Source organism: Rhincodon typus, chromosome 24, assembly GCF_021869965.1.
Source record: "Rhincodon typus isolate 14 chromosome 24, sRhiTyp1.1, whole genome shotgun sequence".
In the NCBI taxonomy this organism is placed as follows: domain Eukaryota; kingdom Metazoa; phylum Chordata; class Chondrichthyes; order Orectolobiformes; family Rhincodontidae; genus Rhincodon; species Rhincodon typus.
In genome coordinates this window covers 18876723-18896395 of record NC_063355.1, presented here as the reverse complement: position 1 = coordinate 18896395, position 19673 = coordinate 18876723, and the positions used below count along the sequence as shown (strand labels likewise).

The 19673-nt window shown below is 38.5% G+C and overlaps 1 protein-coding gene across 1 annotated transcript in view; it reads left to right on the top strand.

Annotated features, from left to right (window-relative positions):
* Window positions 1–283: 283 nt before the first annotated feature.
* plbd2 (phospholipase B domain containing 2) overlaps window positions 284–19673 on the top strand; it is a 37171-nt gene continuing 17781 nt past the window's right edge. The window contains exons 1-8 of the mRNA XM_020521180.2: window positions 284–382; window positions 4015–4170; window positions 8183–8283; window positions 9537–9751; window positions 11880–11974; window positions 13798–13958; window positions 16055–16150; window positions 16418–16489. Coding sequence (XP_020376769.2) covers window positions 4024–4170; window positions 8183–8283; window positions 9537–9751; window positions 11880–11974; window positions 13798–13958; window positions 16055–16150; window positions 16418–16489 — 887 coding nt within the window. The 5' untranslated portion in view covers window positions 284–382; window positions 4015–4023. The remainder of the gene's footprint in view (window positions 383–4014; window positions 4171–8182; window positions 8284–9536; window positions 9752–11879; window positions 11975–13797; window positions 13959–16054; window positions 16151–16417; window positions 16490–19673) is intronic.

The following is a 19673-nucleotide window of genomic DNA, read 5'->3' as shown; positions in this document are numbered from 1 at the left end:
TCTTTGTTCAACAGTACTCTCCAGGACCTTACCATTAAGTGTGTAAGTCCTGTGCTGATTTGCCTTTCCAAAATGCAGCACCTCACATTTATCTAAATTAAACTCCACTTAATTAGTTCGGTGTAAACACCAACTTAAAAAGAAATCGCCAAATTTTTTTCTAAAAGATTGCTGTGGCTATAATTTTGCATAGCAATTCGATGAATATCTGTTCTATTTCTAAATTGTTTTTGTTTTTCTTTTCAGTTTTACATCCTAATTAATTTCCAACATTTGTATCCTTTGTAGCTGGTCCTACCTTGAACTTACCACAAATGGATCATACAAAGACAGTTTACAGGCTTATGCTGCTGGAGTGCTGGAGGCTGCTGTCACACAAAAGGTAAATTTAACTTATCATTCTGCTTATTGTTATATTATTAATGTTATATTATTAAGATCCACATTCTGTGGAGATGAGCAAGGAATATAAGAAAAAAGTCTATTTGTGTGCCATAGATTTTATTTCTAGTTAACAAAACTAAATTTTAATGATCAGGGAGACTTATTGTTAGGTCTGTGAATTTGAAACAGCCGAATTGATTTTTGCTTAAGGAGTTCATGGTTCACAGCATAGGTATATCTCAGTGAGAAAGAAGGATTCTAGGAAGGAGATAAGCTGAGATAGTAGGAACTGCAGATGCTGGAGAATCTGAGATTTCTGAAGAAGGGTCTAGGCCTGAAACGTCAGCCTTCCTGCTCCTCTGATGCTGCTTGGCCTGCTGTGTTCATCCAGCTCTACGTCTTGTTATCTCAGGAGATAAGCTGACCATGGTTTACTGGATAAGTTAAGGATGGCATCAAATTGAAAGTTTAAAAAAAATGGTGTGGCAAAATTACTGGTAAACTAGAGGATTGAGAAATTCGAGAAAGTCAACAAAAGATGACCAAAAATAATAGACAAAGATTAAAAACTTTGAAGGTAAACTTGCAAATAATATCAACATAGTCAGGAAGAGCTTATTTAAATATGTAAAAAGAAAGCAAGATGCCAAAGTGAACATAAGCCCCTTAGAGAATGAGGCTCTGAACATAGTAATGGGGAACTAGGAAATGGCAGAGGAGTTGAATAAATACTTTGCATCAGTCATCACAATATAAGACACTAATAGCGTTCCAAAAATACTAAATACCCAAGTGGCTAAAGGAGGAGAGTAAATGAATACAATAAAATCACTAGAAAAAAATGTACATGGAAAGCTAATGGGACTAAAGACCAATAAATTCTCTGGACCTGATGGGATATAACCTGTGACATAAAAATAAGGCACCGCAACGTGTTTCAAACTCCTTGCTGCTGTGAGCTGTGGGGGCAGAGTCCCATTGTAAATTTAAAGCTGAGATAGATTCTAGATCAGTAGAGGAATTGAGGGATATGGGGAAAGGGCTGGAAAGTGGATATGAGGAGTGTCGGATCAGTCATGATCCCGTTGAATGGAGCCTCAAGGGACTGATGGCCTACTCCTGGCCTTGTGTAAAAACAAAGCATTTAGAAACCGATAATATGTTGAAGCTGTGTCAGCATTGTTTCACAAAGGATGGGAGGGTCCAGGACCAGAGGGTGTAATCTCAGAATTAGTGGTTGTGTATTTAAGACAACAGAGAGAAGGAATTTCTTCTCTGTGGCTAGTGAATCCATGGAATTCTTTACCACAGAGGGCTTTTGAGGCTGGATTGTTAAGTATATTCAAGGATGATTATAGGTTTTTAATCTGTAAGGATTACGGGGAAAAAACAGGAAAGTGGATTTGAGGATTATCAGATTAGCCATGATCTTATTGAATGCCAGAACGGACTTCATGGGCTCAATGGCCTGTTCCTTCTCCTATGTTTTCTGGACTATGTGGTCTTATTTTCAGCTGTTGAGAATGCTGAAGAAGGCTTTTAATTTCATTTTACAGTTTGTTTTAAATCATAAGAAATATTTTGAATTGAGAATTTTTATAATATTTTCATTTTTCTGCTTTTGAAAGCCGAATGGATGTTTAGTGTGTCAAAAGCCTTCTTCATCCCCATATGGAAGAAAATCAAATAATTTGTTGAAAATCTAGTAAGCAGCTGTATTTAAATCATGTCCTTTTTCTTTCCAATCTTCCTTCTTCCACACCTCACCTTGTTGATGACTTTATTACAGTAACATTCCACAAGCAGCCACAACCCTTGTACTTTACCCAAGTGGCCGTTCTTTATGCATACTGATTTTTAGGTTATTTTATTATTATTGTATCAGAACAAAGTCTGACTCTATCCTTAATCTGTTTACATGAATGTTCTGTTAGAATAATTGACAATAATCAATCATGTTAGTTTTCCTTCCATAAATCACAGATATTAAAGTCCATCTGACAAAGTAGATTAGCAAACTCAGCATGGATCAGGAAATGAACTTGAAAGCTTCCAGTCTTCAGGGCAGCATTGAGTGGTGCCTTGACACTCAAGGAATTGAAATTTGATTTGATAAATCAAGTTTTTGAATTAATAAATTACAAACTCATAAATGCTTGAGGTGTCAGGTGAGAACATCAAGCAATTGCTCAAAATTGGATTTTAATTCAAGTTTTATTTTCAGTAATGATAACACTCATCTGGTACACAAACTTACATGGAACTTCTGTACATTAAAAGAAAAATGTTTGAATCTGCGGCAATGAGTTCCACAGATTCACCACTCTCTGGCTGAAGAAGTTCATGCTTGTCTCCCTTCCAAAGAGTCATCCCTTCACTCTGTGGCTGTGCCCTCAGGGCCTCTCCCACTTGTGGAAACATCTTCTTGTCTACTCTATGCAGGCCTCAGCAACATTTGCAACTTGCAGTCCATGTTCAAATGCAGCAAGATCTGGGCAATATCCAGGCTTGGGCTGACAGCTGATAACTGACATTCGTGCCTCACAAATGCCAGGCAATGATCATCTCCAGTAAGAGAGAATCTAACCACCCCTTGACCTACAATAGTGTTACCATCACTGAATTTCCCACTATTAACATCTTTGGGGTTACCATTGATCAGAAAATCAATAGGACTTGCCACACAGAGTGGCTACAAGAGCAGGTCAGAGGATAGTTTAAAAAAATGATTCGGAGATGGTACATTTGAGTTGAATTATGAACCCCTTTAACAGTATCTTCCCAAACCCACAGCCTCTACCAGCCAAAGAACAGGGACAGTAGATGTGTTGGGACAACACCAGTTGAAAGTTCCTCTCCAAGTTCCATACCATCCTGACTTGGAAAGTTATGACTCTTTCCTCATTAACATTGGATCAAAATCCTGAATTTACTTGAACTGCAGCAGTTTGTGTGGGAGGCTCACTACCACCTTTTCAAGGATAACTGGATGAAGCCAATAAATGCTGGCCTAGCTAGTGATGCCCATATCCAATTAGCTGATTATATTAAAATATGCAAGTACCATTCTCATAGCAAAATATTTTAAGTCTCTTATTTAGAGAGACTTTCTAATCCTCTTTTGCTTCTAGGATGTCTGTCCTAACAAAACCTTTATGTCCTGCCCAAAAATATTGTAAATATAATGCTGTGGTATTTTCAGAAAGGTGTTATATATAATTAAGTATTTGATGATCTAGATCTGTGAAGTACACAGTACTCTCGTCCTGGCCATAATGGGAAGTATCCTGGTTCATGTAAAATGTATTACGTTATGTGTAATCAAATGAAACATGGACATATAAACTTCTTACACTTAGGTAATGCTTTTAACATTGTAAAATGCCTGTGAAATGTTTCCATTTTGTCACTGGCACATAGGTTTAAGTATGTTTCTTGATTACTTTTGTTTTTAGGAGGACTGTACTATGTGTTAGCAGTATGAGATGTAATGGTTTTCTGACATGTCTCCTAGAACTAATGACAATATCAATGGTTACAGCAATACATTTTCTCTTTCTGTACTTGAATATTCTGGCTGAAGAGGTTTTTGTTCTGTATTTTAATTGATGGTTTTAAATTTTTTTCAAGTACATTTATATGCATTGGATGAACACACTGTCTCACTATTGTGGACCCAAGTATCAGACTGCTTACTGTGAGAAACTTAAAAATTATATTGAATCCAATCTGGCTTGGATTGAAGAGCAAGTGGTCAAACATGGGGATAAAGCATACTGGCATCAGGTAAGATGCAGTCCAGATGCATTAAAAGTCTCAATCAAAACAATTGGTCAGTACGTAATCTTTTTAGATCTGCAGTAAACTGATACAAACCTACATGGTTGCAGAGGAATCCATTGTTTTTAGTTTGCTAGCTGCTGTTCTGAGCTGAATGTGTAATTGGTGTGGCAGCAGTTGAAACCCAGTGTCATAATTCCGTGCTAATGCACGAATCACGTTATCGGCTGATTTATTTGTTCAAGCTTTTTTGAAATTTAGAAACTCGCCTCCATAAACAGTGATTGCTGGATCAATTGTAAATTTTAAATTTGATTTATAAATTTAGTCATCCATAGATACTAAGGGATATGGGGCACTTTTGGCCATTTGCAGTGAGGTCAGAGATCTAACTGAATGGTAGAATAGGCTAAATGGCCTATTCATAAGACCAAAAGAAAGGACCAGGAGTAAGTCATCAGTCCCTTGAGCCTGCTCCACTATTCAATAGGATCATTGCTGATCCGGCACTCCAGAATTCCACTGTCCTGCCCTTATCCCATAACCTTTGATTCCCCTACTGATCAAGAATTGATGTACCTCAGCCTTAAATATACACAAGGACTCTGCCCGCACAGCTCTCTGTGGAAGGGAGTTCCAATGTTTCTAATAGAAATGTCTTTAAGGGCAGATTATGATCTATTACATAGAGGAGACAGTTATAGAGAGTTATGCAGCATAGAAACAGACCCTTCAGTCTAACTAGTCCATGCCAACCATGTTCCCAAACTAGACTAGTTCCCACTTGCCTGTGTTTGGCCTATATCCCTCCAAACCTTTCTTATTCACGTACTTATCCAAATGTCTTTTAAACATTGTTACTGTCCCTGCATCCACCACTTCTTCTGGCAGTTCATTCCACACACTAACTAACCTGTGTAAAAAAAAAAAAAGCTGTCCCTCATGTCCTTATTAAATCTTTCTCCTCTCACCTTAAAAGTATGCCCCCTGGTTTTGAACTCACCCACCTTAGGGAAAAGACCTTTGCTTTTCACCTTATCTATGCCCCTGAAGATTTTATAAACTTCTATAAGGTCACCCCCCCCTCAAGCTCCCTGCTCCAGTGAAATAAGCCCCACCCTATTCAGGCAATTTTTATAATGCAAATCCTCCATTCCTGGCAACATCCTGGTAAATCTTTTCTGATCTCTGTCCTGTTTAATAATATCCTTCCTATAACAAGCCGACCAGAACTATACAAAAACAAAGTTCAGCAGGTCTGGCAGCATCTGTGAAGGAAAAAACTGAGTTAACGTTTCGGGTTTGGTGACTCTTCCTCAGAACTGATGGTGGCTGGGAAATCGTCAGTTTATATGCAGAAAATAGGGAGGTGGGTGGGGTAAGTAGTAAACAATAGGATAGAACCCAATGAGAGAGAAAGACAGTTGGAAGACAAAGGAGTTGTTAACGATCAGGCTGGGAGGGTGAATAGTTGTTAATGGGGTCTGTTAGTGACTAACAACAGGGGGTGTGTAATAGCAGACTATGTGGTAACAATGCCTGGTGTGTGGGGTAGGGAGCTGGGACATGGGAGAGTTTAGGCCCTAAAATTATTGAGCTCCATACTGAGTCCGGAGGGTTGTAGGGGAAAATGAGGTGTTGTTCCTCCAGCTTACGTTGGGCTTCGCTGGAATACTGCAGCAAGCAGAACTGTACATGGTACTCCAGAATAGACCTCACCAAAGTCCTGTACAACCTTAACATCACGTCCCAACTCCTATACTCAGTGGTCTGAGCAATGAAGGCAAGCGTGCCACATACCTTCTTTAACCACCCAGTCTAACTGTGATGCAAATTTCAAAGAATTATATGTCTGAACCCATAGATCTCTTTGTTCTACAACACTTCCCACAGCCCTACCATTATTTGTATAAGTCCTGTCCTTATTTGTTTTACCAAAATGCAATACCTTGCATTTAGCCAAGTTAAACTCCATCTGCCACTCCAAAGCCCATTGACCCAATTCAGTCAGATCTCTACTGTAATCTTAGATAACCTTCTTCCCTGTCCACTATATCACCAATTTTGGTGTCATCCACAAACTTATGAACCATGCCTCCTATATTCTCATCCAAATCATTTATATAAGTGACAAACAAAAGTGGACCCAGTACCGATCCTGTAGAAAACCTCAGGTAGAATGTAAGGACAAGGAAACTCTTCATATTTCTGCAAGGAGTAGGGCTGAAAACTCTGGTCTGGGAAATGTAATGTCCCTGGCTGGTGAAAATCAAAGATGTATCACAAGGATTGGTGTGGAAGATGATGTGGTCCAAAACTAGAAGAGTGGAATATCCTTGAAGGAAGCAGGGTGAGAGGAAGTTACAAGGTAGCTGTGGAAGTTGATGAGATCCCAATTCAACAGCCAGCGCTGGTAATGATTCTGTTGCCATTTACAGCTCTTTGTTTCTTTTCTCATTCCAATACCTCATTACCACCCCTATTGCTCCTTTCCTTCATCCTTTTTGTCATTTTATTACTGTTGCCTCTCCCCATCACATCCATTCCCCTCTGTTTTTCCCATACTTTGCTGTCTGTATTTACTTAAAACTGTTTTGTTAATTTTTTCACCGGGCTTTGCTAGCTACACCTGCAGTTTTTGCCCATCCTGTTGCAATCTAATTTTTTCCCATTCTCACGAAAAGTCAATGACATGAAATATTGTTTTACTGTACACAGGCATAAGACCATAAGACATAGGAGCAGAAATTAGGCCATTCGGCCCATTGAGTCTGCTCCGCCATTCAATCATGGCTGATAAGTTCCTCAACCCCATTCTCCCGCTTTCTCCCCGTAACCCTTGATCCCCATTGCCTTGCCCGCTGAATGCTTTCACCATTTTTTTTTTTTTAATTTTTGAGTACTTACTAAATGATTTTGTTTTACTCCTCAAAACTCACCTCCAAGTGGCAAGTATTCCAAGATATCTGCTGGGACAAAAAGATAATCTGTTGTATTGTGCTATGGGTGAACACAGGATTTAAACTGAGCTATCAGGCTACACCTGCAAGAAATTTCTGCAAATGATGAGTATTAGTTATGCCACCAACTTTCAAAATCTGAGTTTATTAACAAACCCTTTCATTCATGATAAACATTCGCAACTGCACAACACCAAAAAACTGTCAAAATTAGATAAAACATTTTGACCCTATATTTAAAATTTTGGCAAAGATCTGTAGGTTTGGTTGTGGATGAGGTTGTTGACTTCCTCACCAAGCTCGGTGAGCAAGTCAATAACCTCATTTTGGCCCTATTTTATGAAAGAGTTAAACAAATTAACTTTTATTGAATACTCTTGAATATTCTTTCATTGCAGGTAGAGGTTAGGTGACACTGTTTAGAAGTTAAGTACTGTCCTTGGAGCTTAGCAGCCATAACTTACTTGGAATTGTATGGGTGTTCTTAGCTAGAGAGCCCTTGCCTGCCTTCACGTAATTGCATCAAAATTGGAACTAATCAGGAAGTCAAAAGTGTGAAACTGGCACTTATTGCATTCTCTGAAATGTAGCCTTGCTTTTAAGAAACCAATTTGTTGGCTAAAGGCAAATGCTCGCATAGTGGACCTGGGATAAATGAATATATATTTGAGACCTCCCTGAGCATTGACTACAATGAAGAACCTATTTGCAGCTGTGTAAAGTGCAAAAACGAGTTTTGGCTCTATTCAATTTTTGTAAATTGGTACAGGTTAAAATTTTTGCAAGATGTGAGACACCCCGAGGATCTTGATTATTGATCTCTTCTCTCCACCTCCCACAACACTTTTCTGTTTCTAACATATGTTGAACACCTGCAGAGAAGTTGACGGCTTTTGATTTTGTCTTTTGAGTGATGGGTTTGTGGGAGATGGGAATACCAAAACAGGAAATATCTTCAAGGGATTCAAGGAGAAATTATTTTCAAGGTGAGGTAAAAGAAGACTAAGAATGTATCAGAAAGACGTTCAACATGAATATCTATATTTTAAATATATCAGGTGAAATTGGTACTACTACAGCTGCGAGGGCTAGAGGACAGCTATAACAATCATATTTCATTTCCTCATGGGAAGTTCAACTTTCGACCTTTTGGATTCATGTAAGTGGTTTATCTGGTTTTGTAGCACAGATTACATTCCACATTTAAGAGGAAATATAATTTTATTGAAATATATATTGATGTGTGCTTCCATTACCCACTCATATACCAAATAAATGAATGTTTCTTACAGTTGAAATAAATATTGCCGTATCAATATACTTCAAGCTTGAGTTTGAGAGATTTTTTATTAGATAATGGTGTCAAGGGATACGTATCAAAAACATAAATACTGTTGAGGTACATGATCTAATTGAACAGCAGAATAAACTGGTTAGCTCCTGTTACTGGACTTCATACACGTGACAAATGAATTTTTAAAATTTTTCTGTTCACATTTTCTATTGCTGTCTTGTATCTCTTCTTGTATAAGGACCAACTCTCTGAGGCTGCAAAGCCCAGGTTTCCTCAATCATTTCTGCGTACTTATACCTACCAAACTTGGAGACAACATCATGGCTCTTAACTGCACTCCCTCCCATGCTAGAGTATCCCTGTGTTCCCCAACCCCCTTCTGTTTATGTTTAGATACTGCATTCAAGTTTGACCACTGCTTCCTGTGGCTTGTATTCTACAGTTTTGGTCACATACTTCAAGATTCTATTGCCATTGATTTTTGTAGTGCATTGGTTGGACATGAGTGCTGAACTATTTCTCAACTAGCTAAAACACCATTCATGTTTCATCAAGTCACGTATATTACTTTCCATTATGCAGAAGACCACATTTGTCTGCTTTAAATGATCTGTTATTGTTCTTTTCAAGCCATTCTGTAATTTCTATGGGTGCATTTCTGCTTCACTAATGTGGTTGTAACCACATCTGAATGTCAGTTATTTAATAATTCATAAACACTAGTGATCACGGCATTGATCAGTGTACACTGTACTCATGCTATGCTTGGGAAACACAATTGATTCTTCTAACAAGTCAAAAAGGTGCAACTAATTTTATCATTTTAATATTGGAATGGAGTTGATTTTGATTTTGGTTACGATGCTTGTTTGTCTGTGGTTCATTTTGATGTATGAAGTTACTGGATGCTGTTATTTTATGAAGTACTTTATATAGTTTGTCCCATGTTTTAACTTTATTTCTATTCAACCCAAAACTGCTTTGTAGAAGAAAGTAACCTGTAAATTTGGTGAAACTTGTGATTAAAAAGTGTACTATGCTGGCTTTGTCACGTACTGTTGTCATGCTCAGAACCATAGTGTAATAAAATTCTGTTTACTCAATAAACTACATTTCAGTCTTTTTCAGATGGCTGGTGACTTGGAGGATCTTGAAAATGTATTTAATAAAACCGATTCTTCAAAGGCTTTTGGTTCTGGGTCATGTTCTGCCCTCATCAAACTGTTGCCAGGCAACAAAGATCTTCTGGTAGCCCATGACACTTGGACTAACTATCAGTCAATGCTGCGAATCATTAAGAAGTACAAACTGTCCTTTAAAGATGTTCCAAAAGGTATGTGTGCACAATTGTCCTTTTGTAAAATTATTCAACTACTGCAGGAAATCTCCCTAAACCTTAAAGCTTAAAGTACCCAAACTAGCAGAAATCAAATAATTAATTCCAGAACACAATGTTTAATCTGGTTTAGGTTTGGATTGAAAAATGTGATTGAGAGTAATCAGAGGTATCTCAGAGTAAGGGATTTATAGAATACTGTTATATGGCAGTCGTGGCCGAACAGTAAAATAATGCAAATCTGCTTACATTGTGAACTGCTTTTATACTTTTGGTGCATTTCACGAGAACACACATGTCAAGCCATCATTGCAGTGTATGCTTTTATATGGTCCCCTGTTCCAAATGTGAAAGATGAGATAGAACCTCAAGTATAAGTATGACCATGAACCCAGACTATAAAACGCATACATCATCTTGCCCCCATAAGACTATTGCTGGAGGCACTCACTTCTCTACTGTACATCTCTGGAGGCTATCAACTAGATAGCAAGCTAGATATCCCATTGTGGGCTTTTCCCAACAAACAGAAGTTGTAAATGGTAGATAACAAGGTGTAGAGCTGGATGAACACAGCAGGCCGAGCAGGAAGGCTGACATTTCGGGCCTAGACCCTTCTTCAGAAATCAGAAGGGTTTCCTGCTCCTCTGATGCTGCTTGGCCTACTGTGTTCAACTAGCTCTACACCTTGTTATCTCAGATTCTCCAGCATCTGCAGTTCCAACTATCTTGTAAATGGTAGTCCTGTTTGCATGAAATGGAAGTGTTCTATGCTCCAGCATGCAATTTGTGCACAAAAAAAAATTTAAGAAGTTACCATTGATAAATGCATCAATTAATTCCTTAAATATGAATGTTAATGTACAAATGCTTAAAATGTCTAAAATTATGTATATTTGCTCATTGGTATATTTGTAAATGGGGGTTTTACAATCCAGTTAGGAACTGTCTAACATTTAAAGAAAAATCCAAGCTACTCATTAAAGCCATTTGAATTTTGCCACAAGATTTCACTTGATAATTAACAAACAAGCTTTATATGAAAGGATTAAATAGAACAAACGTTATTAACAGAACAATATTTTCAAAGCGATATATGTTGTGCAGTCAGGTTCACTTCTTTCTCACCCCAATAATTCTCTAATAAGACATATCAACCTGAAAGTTTTGACTTCTGTAGGGATCACCTATAAATATGCTGCAGTTCACTTGAGGATTTTCCTTGCCTCTGGCTGTTCTTAGAGGTAAAACTTTGGACTATGGATACCTCTGTCCCTTGCAATAGCTCCAAAATATTCTGCTTATTGCTTTCATTGACACAAGACCCTGTAGGAACCACTAGTTTCAAATGTCAGGTTTCTTGTCCTTCTCAAAATTCAAACTGCACTTAAGTCTAACCCACATTCCAAGTTGTGATTGAAGACATTACATTTTTGCTGTACTTACAGTGAAGGCTACTGTAATTTGCCTTAGCTATCTTCTCTCAGTGAGCCACAAAATGTTCATAGCAGTTCCAAGCTGCAAATAAGTCTCAATGCACCAAGATCAATTGAAACCATAGCACCTGATGCTCTACCTATCTCCATGACAGCATAGCTGCTCTGCAATGTTCTCAAAACTGACCCTGCTTTAAGTGTCCTATCTTTAAAATTCCTTTTATGACCCTTTTGGAAGAAATGGATTTTACAACCTTTTAGTGTTTACTAATGCTTGTAAATTAATTTACCTCCACCTCCCAAAACAAATACATCTCTGTGGAATGCCATTATTACAAGGAATTTCATTTCTAAAGCTGAATAATCCCACATGCTGTTTTAAGGCCCTATCTCTTCTATGCTGACTTTATGAAGCAAACGTGGGTCACCCTTTGAGCTGCCATTTCTTGATGTGATCTGGCAGTCTCTGAGTTCAGCATTTTAGTTATCTTACACTTACAGCTTTCGTCTTCCCAGAGCTAAATATTGCCTCTAAAATATTAACAAAAACTAGAAACTAGATATTCACAGCAACAATAAAGGTTGATGTTTGAAAGAAGAAAGATTAGAGTCATGAACTTTTGATAGTTGGATAGTATTAGTCCTATCCCCCTAAGAAAATCCATTGTTCCATTGTTTTCTTTGCTTAGGTGACATTGCCATACCAGGAGAGGAGCAGGTCTTCTCATCATATCCTGGGATACTATTTTCTGCTGACGATTTCTACATCATGAGCAGTAGATTGGTGAGCAATATATTTTTAAATTCTTTTGTGTTATCTCTTTAATGCCTCCATTGCAGCTGAGGTGGATCTGCTTCCTTCCCTATCCATGGTGGATATCGTACAGCTGTGGGTCATAACTGTCTTTCGGCAGAAAGCTCGAAGAATTTCTTTAATGAACTTTAAATACCAGCATATCATCTGTGGCATTTCTCATAAGGCAAAGGATAGAGTGGTCCTTGCTAAGCCTCAGGTTATCCACTCCTTTCATTTTCAGAAGAACCTGAGGAGCCTCACCAGATCACCTTACCATTCACCCCATAAATCTTTTCTTGTTACTTGACCCGTCACCATTTATGTTTGTTCTCTTTTTTTTTTCACACCCTCTCATTCTTTCTGTCTCTCATGAGCTCATTAATTACAGTTGGATTTCGTAGAATGTACACATTTCACTGCTGGTTATAAAGACCAAAAGTTGTGTTTATATTTTAGTTTAAACGTAGTAATAAATCCCAAAGCATTTTGCCAGAGCATAACCAAAGAGCAATTCATACTGAGCCAAATATGGAGATATTAAGACAGGAGACTACAAGTTAGTTGAAGGAGATATGTTTTAAGGCATACTACAGTAATTATTGAGAGGTGTGTAAGGTAATTCCAAAGTTTAGGGCCTTAGTAGATGATAGCATGAATAATGGGAGGTTGCATAAGAGGCATGAGTTAGAATGCAGAATTTTCACAAGGCAAGATAATGGCACAGAAACAGGGAAGGCTGAAGCCATGTAAGCCATTTGAACAGGAGGGTGAGAAATTTTTAAATCCATGAATTTGTAGGTCAGAATTCAGTGTAGCAGAAGTGATGCGAATTGGAAGTAGGCTGTCTTTGTAGTGGAAAGGAAATGAGTCATCCTGGGGTCAAATAAGTCTGTGAAGTTGTGAAAGTCTTTGATTCTGAGATAGTAGCTGTAAAAGGGGTAGTGGTCTGAGCAGATTCAATGGCTAGCTCATTGATTTTAATTTAAAAGCTCAAGGCAATGACTTTTTTTTTAAAGGGCTTTTTTTAAAAAGAGCAGAAAAATGTTGGCTGATCCACAGCTCGCTGTCTAACAACTGAGGAAATGGAAGAGCTAACAGTTGGTGGTGAGGTGAAACTAGCTGCTTTCAAGATGCATGTCGAGCGTATCAACAGACAATGATGTGGGTGGGCAGCATGTGGAGAGAAGTAAGACAGTAATAAATCCTTAGGGAAGTCTAGAGATAATGGTGTAGGGCAGAAAGAGAAGCCATTGCAGGAAATTATCTAGCCACAACTGTCTATGTTGAAGTGGAGTTGAACACTGGTGATCTGGCAAAGTTGAACATAGGCAGAAAGGCACCTGGAAATTATAGCTGTTCACATCAGAAGCAGACACCATGTAGACAAGCTGTTCACAGTTGGATTGTTTCATTGTTACTACATACTTGGGGAGTCAGCAAATTCCATGATTTTTAAGTGTTGTTTGGGGAAGAAGTCTCAGACAGTCTGCAGTTCATTTACAGGATGTGTTTCTATTTGTATAAATTGTTGGAAAGCAGTTTTGATTTTTTTTGTGTGAGAAAATATTCCATTGAGAGGTGTGTAGAGATGGTGTAGAATTCTCATAGTTTCTGCATCATTAAAGAATATGATTTAGTGCAACTGTTGATAAAATGTAATTAGAGAGAGAGGTAGCTAGAACATCAATAATGAGAGAAGAAAGTGCTTCTATCGACGGTGTTCTGATGACAGCTGCAATTTTAAAATAGAGGTGCCAAACAATTAATATTTGATGAATCATATTCTATCGCTTTCATTTTTTTTCCATTAGGTAGCTCTAGAAACCACAATAGTTAACAATAATGCACGTTTGTGGAAGTTTGTGCAGCCTGTCGGTTCAGTGATGGAGTGGTTAAGGAACATAGTAGCTAATCGACTGGCTAAGAGTGGTGCGGAATGGGCTGCAATTTTTAGGAATTTCAACAGTGGCACGTAAGCTCTATTAATTTCAATTGCCTTGTATTGTACAACACTTTATTTAAAATTTCATTAAGGAATTTGCGTGAGCTGGTAAGGCCAGTTTTTCTTGTCTGTTGTTAATTATGTTTGGGAAGATGGTAGTGACTTCACCTTAAACTGCTGAAACCTGTGCTGTTAGATAATAAGTTTCAGGATTCTGACCCAGAGACGAAGAAGGAATGGCACTATATTTCCAATAAAGAAGACCTATAACTTCAGGGAGATGGTTTCTCAACATACTCATTGTTCTTCTGCTCAAGTTCACAGGTTTTGGAAGTGACCTAAGTGCTTTTCCACAGTACATTTTGCAGAACACTGTAGCCACAATGCACCTGTGTTGGAATGAATGAAAGTTTAAGATAATGGAAATGGTGCTGGACAAGCATGCTGCTTTGTCCTATGTTATAAGCTTCTCAAGTGTTGCTTGAGCTGCACTCATCAAGGTTTTCATATCTGTCGTGGAATGTAGGCTTTGCTGTCAACTTTTGCTGATCTTTAATTACCCTTAAGGTGATTTGGGAATCAGAAAGTTAAATTTGTTGCAATAAGGGATGAATTTTATGGACTTTTCTCGCTGCAAAAGTTAGAGTTGGTGTGTAAATAGCTTAAAACAAATCAGCTATAAAGCTCTTTTAGGTTACAAGTGTGAAACAGAGGTACAATAACACCTTGAGAATTAATGGCCTCAACTGACCAGTTTATTAAAAAGAAATTGACATTTTTCAGTTTTCTTCACATATTGACAATCTGAGTGCCACTCGAAGATTAGGCCCGCATTTATGCATATAAGCGTACAAGTCCTGAGTTTATATGGCTTGACCAGAGAGCACAGCACTGTAACAGTGCCATATAACATAAGATTTTGACTCCAGGTGTCTTTTTGCAAAAACAGATCTCAAAACAGTCCTTACAATTTAATAACTATTAAAAATTGATTTAATTTTACTCTGATTTGCAGACTAAGGTTTCCAAAATATGAGTCCAGTGCTAAGTATATATCTGTCAAGATACCCATAACCAACGACTCATGACTTTAAAATATTTGTTATTTAAATATAAGCACATATCAGTAAGTTTCATACTTTTTGTTACATTGAGGATCTACTTCTAAAGGCATTCAATTTTCCCTTGTCTTCTAATTAAATTATTTACGTCTCAAAAGATTACATTTAACTGTATTGAAAATTGGTTTTAACTGTTTGGTGACATAAGTACAACAAATATTAAAACAAATTTAAAAATATTAAATTTAAATATTAGTTTGTATTTCTCTAATGAAACTTCTAAATGTGCAGTTTGAGTTTTTGTTCGGAAAACGCTTTTGAATTTTATTCACTTCATTCTTGCTACTTAATTAATTTCCACAACATCAAGTCTGAAGCCTCATGAGAATATGTTCAGTACTGACTAGGGTAACCAAATTGGAAAAATAAAACCCACGGTCTATCAAGCCAGTTTTCACTCTGGAATCTGATTTCTCCAATATCACCATCAGTTGAGATCATAGTGACTGGAGAGATTGGAAAGGTTACGGACTGCTCTTAGATTAGGGCAGTTTAAGATAATGAGGATTTTGGCAGATAACCCCCCCCCCCCCCCCCCCCCGCCCCGCCTCTGTCGAGTGGGTCAATTACTGGAGGTAGCACATTGGTAAAAGATCTGGATGGGACATCAGGGAGATGTTTTCACTAAGAAGTTAGGTTCTGAAATGTTGTACTTGAAAAGGTGGTGGGAACTGGTTCTATAAATAATTTTGAAAGGAAATTAGAAATGTAGTTGAGGATGAAGAACTTGTGAGATATGTAGAAAGGCATGACTGCTTTTTGAGAGCCAGCTCGGGCATAATCGGCCAGATGGTGGCCTCATGCGCTATAAGTTTCTTTGATTCTATGTGGACAGATAGCCTGTTTGAGCCTTCAAATTCTCTCTAACGTTAGTAAGCTAATAATAACTTAGATCTTTGTTTTTTGGTCTATTTTAATGCTTACTCACTGCTTTAATGGACACTAAAAATAATGTACTGGATGTTGAAGATTGTTAATGATGATATGTTTTATTTTCTTTTACAGATACAATAATCAGTGGATGATTGTGGACTATAACTACTTTACACCAGGACAAATTGATATTAATAAGAACTTGCTGACAATTCTAGAACAAATACCGTAAGTATGAATGAGAATAAGTATGACTGATTAATTAATTTATCTTCCAGATAATCTTTGGACAATTTTCCTTTGCAATGTGTGCTTTCAGCATTTAGTACTCTTCTCTTTGGAAATGAAGTAAAATAATTTTGTACCTTAGTTTGTTGCTAAGTTGGCTGTATAGCTAGATGCAGATTGTTGATTATATTCTACAGATTGCTACTGTGCATGTTTTGCTATTGTATTTCATGATTTCTCATGGTTCTTTGTTCTGTGCAATTTCAGTGGGCAAATAATAACAGCTGATAAAACAAATGAACTGATGCAGAAGGGTTACTGGGCAAGTTACAATGTACCGTAAGTGTGAGATTTGATGGATTCTATGAGCTAATGTTTGTATTTTTGTGTTGAAGTCTCCATTAGTTAAATTCAAAGTATTACCTTGGTAAAATTCCTGTATGGACTACTGAGAAAAACAAACATGCTCTTCCATTGTTTTCATTTGGTTCTTATACTCCATTATCATATTTGCACCTTTCTTCCTCCCATCCCCTCCAAAAATAATGACACGAATGAACCCACTCCAGCACATTAGGTTTAGTCATTTCATAAACCATGTGAGGTGTTGGCTAAAATGAATACTCCCTGGAAATTTAACCTTGAGGAAATGTAATATGTAAATAATTCCACGAATATTTGAGCAAATCTTCAGAATATTTGTTTATTTGTACATTTCTACTTGATATACTACCTATGCAAACATTGCAGTTCTTTCTCTGATCTGTGGTATATTTCATTATCTCCATCTTTACCATTGTTGCAATAATTCCTACCACAGCCCCTGCAATGCACGTAGCATTATAAACTGTGCTGTTGTTGATTATCTCGACCTGTACCATTTCTAGAACATTGCTTTTCTCAGTCTAATGGGGAGGTGATGACCTAGTGGTATTATCGCTGGACTGTTAATCCAGAGACTCAGGTAATGTTCTGGGGACCCAGGTTCGAATCCCGCCACGGCAGATGGTGGAATTTGAATTCAATAAAAATATCTGGAATTAGGAGTCTAATGATGACCATGAAGACATTGCTGATTGTTGAAAAAATACCCATCTGGTTCACTAATGTCCTTTAGGGAAGGAAACTGCCATCCTTACCTGGTCTGGCCTACATGTGACTCCAGACCCACAGCGATGTGGTTGACTCTGAACTGCCCTCTGGGCAATTAGGGATAGGCAATGAATGCTGCCAAGCCAGCAACACCCTCATTATCCCATTAATGAAATGAATAAAGATCACTCTCACTTCACCCCTAGAAGTCAGCTCATTTGTCCATGTTTGAACCAAGGCTGTAATGAGGTCGGGAGCTGAGTGGCCCTGATGAAACCTAAACTGAGCAGGTATTGCAGAGCAAGTGCTGCTTGATAGCACTGTTGATGATACCTTCCATCACTTTACTGACGAGTGAGTGTAGACTAATGGGGCAGTAATTGGCTGGGGTGGATTTGTCCTGTTTTGTGTGTACAGGATATACCTGGGCAATTTTCCACATTGATGGGTAGATGCCAGTGTTGTAACTAAACTGAAAGAGCTCAACCATGGAAGCTGCAGTTCTGGAGCACAAGGCTTCAGTACTATTGCCAAAATGTTGTCAGGCCGTTGCAGTATCCAGTGCCTCCAGCCGTTTCTTGATATCACATGGAGTGAACACCACGAGGCCGTCGCCTCCCCATGTCTCTGACTTGACCCATGAATACTGACGCAAGAGATTGCCATCACTGAGCAATAGCTGGCATCCTAGATAATGACATAAATTCACTAAATTGGTGAAAATCTGATTTTTTTTTTCTTATTCATTAACAGGATGAAGGCGTCACTGACCAGGCAGCATTTATTGCCTATCCCTAATTCTCAATATTTTTCTGAATTCAAATTCCACCATCTGCTGTGGCAGGATTCGAACCCGGGTCCCCAGAACGTTATCTGGGTCTCTGGATTAACAGTCCAACAATAATACCACTAGGCCATTGCCTCCCCGATAGCCTTTGACATCAAGGCTGCATTCGACTGAGTGTGACATCAAGGAGCCCCAGCAAAACTGGAATCAATAGGTATCAGGGGTATACTGTCTGCTGGTTGAAGTCATACCTGACACATAAGAAAATGATTGTGGTTATTGGAGGTCAGACAACTCAACTTCAGGCCATCTTTGCAGGAGTTCCTCAGGGTAGTGTCCTAGGCGCAATCATCCTCAGCTTCTTCATCAATGACGTTCTCTCCATCAGAAGTTCGGAAGTGGGGATGTTTGGCGATGATTGCACAATTTTCAGTGCCATTTGCAACTCCTCAGATACTGAAGCAGTCCATGTTCAACTGAAGCAAGATTTGGACGATATCCAGGCTTAGGCTGACAAGTGGCAAGTAACATTTGCACCACACAAATTACAGGCAATGACCATCACCAGTAAGAGACAAGCTAACCACCAGCCCTTTACATTCAATGATGTTACTATCACTGAATCCCCCACTATCACACATACTTGTGGTTACCATTGACCAGAAACTGAACTGGACTTGCCACAAACTCGGTGGCTATAAGAGCAGGTCAGAGGCTAGGAAAACTGCAGCAAGTAACTCACTCCTGACTCCCCAAAGCCTGTCCACCATCTACAAGGCACAAGTCAGGAGTGTGATGGAATACTCCCCACTTGCCCAGATGTGTCCAACTGTAACAACACTCAAGAAGCTTGGCACCATCCAGGACAAAGCAGCCCTTTTGATTAGCGCCATATCCACAAGCATTCACTCCCTCCAGCACTGACACTCAGTAGCAGCAGTGTGTACTATCTACAAGATGCACTGCAGAAATTTGCCAAAGATCCTCAGTCAGCACCTTTCAAACCCACGAACACTTAGATCTAGAAGGTCAAGGGCTGCAGATACATGGGAAAACCACCACCTGCAAGTTCCCCTCCAAGCCACTCACCAACCTGACTTGGAAATGTATCACCATTCCTTCACAATCACTGGGTCAGAATCCTGGAATTCCATCCATAAAGGCATTGTGGGCTGCAGTGGTTAAAGAAGTCAGCTCACCACCACCTTCTCAAGCACAATTAAGGAGGAGCTATAAATGCTGACCATCCAGCAATGCCCACATCCCAAAAAATATATAATCCAGGTGGGCACTTCAATGTGCTACTGAGGATATGCAGTCATTAAGGATAATATAAAAGTTCAAGGTTGTTTCCCTGACTCTCTGTCTTGTTGCCCACTTTTTATGTCTGTCCCATCCAGTTAGTCACCTTTGACATCTACAAAGGCTAGAAATCGGTTCTGCTTATATCATATCCTGACTGATCCTAATTATCATATTGTTTTACCTCAGCCTAACCCATGTTATACGAATTGATATAACCATGGATAAAAGTAACATTTTATGTCTCTTTACCTGCAATATGTTTAATTTTCTACATCTCTGCCAGAACTGAATGACGAATAATAAATGGAGTAGGGTGGAGCTGGAGGAGCACAGCAGGCC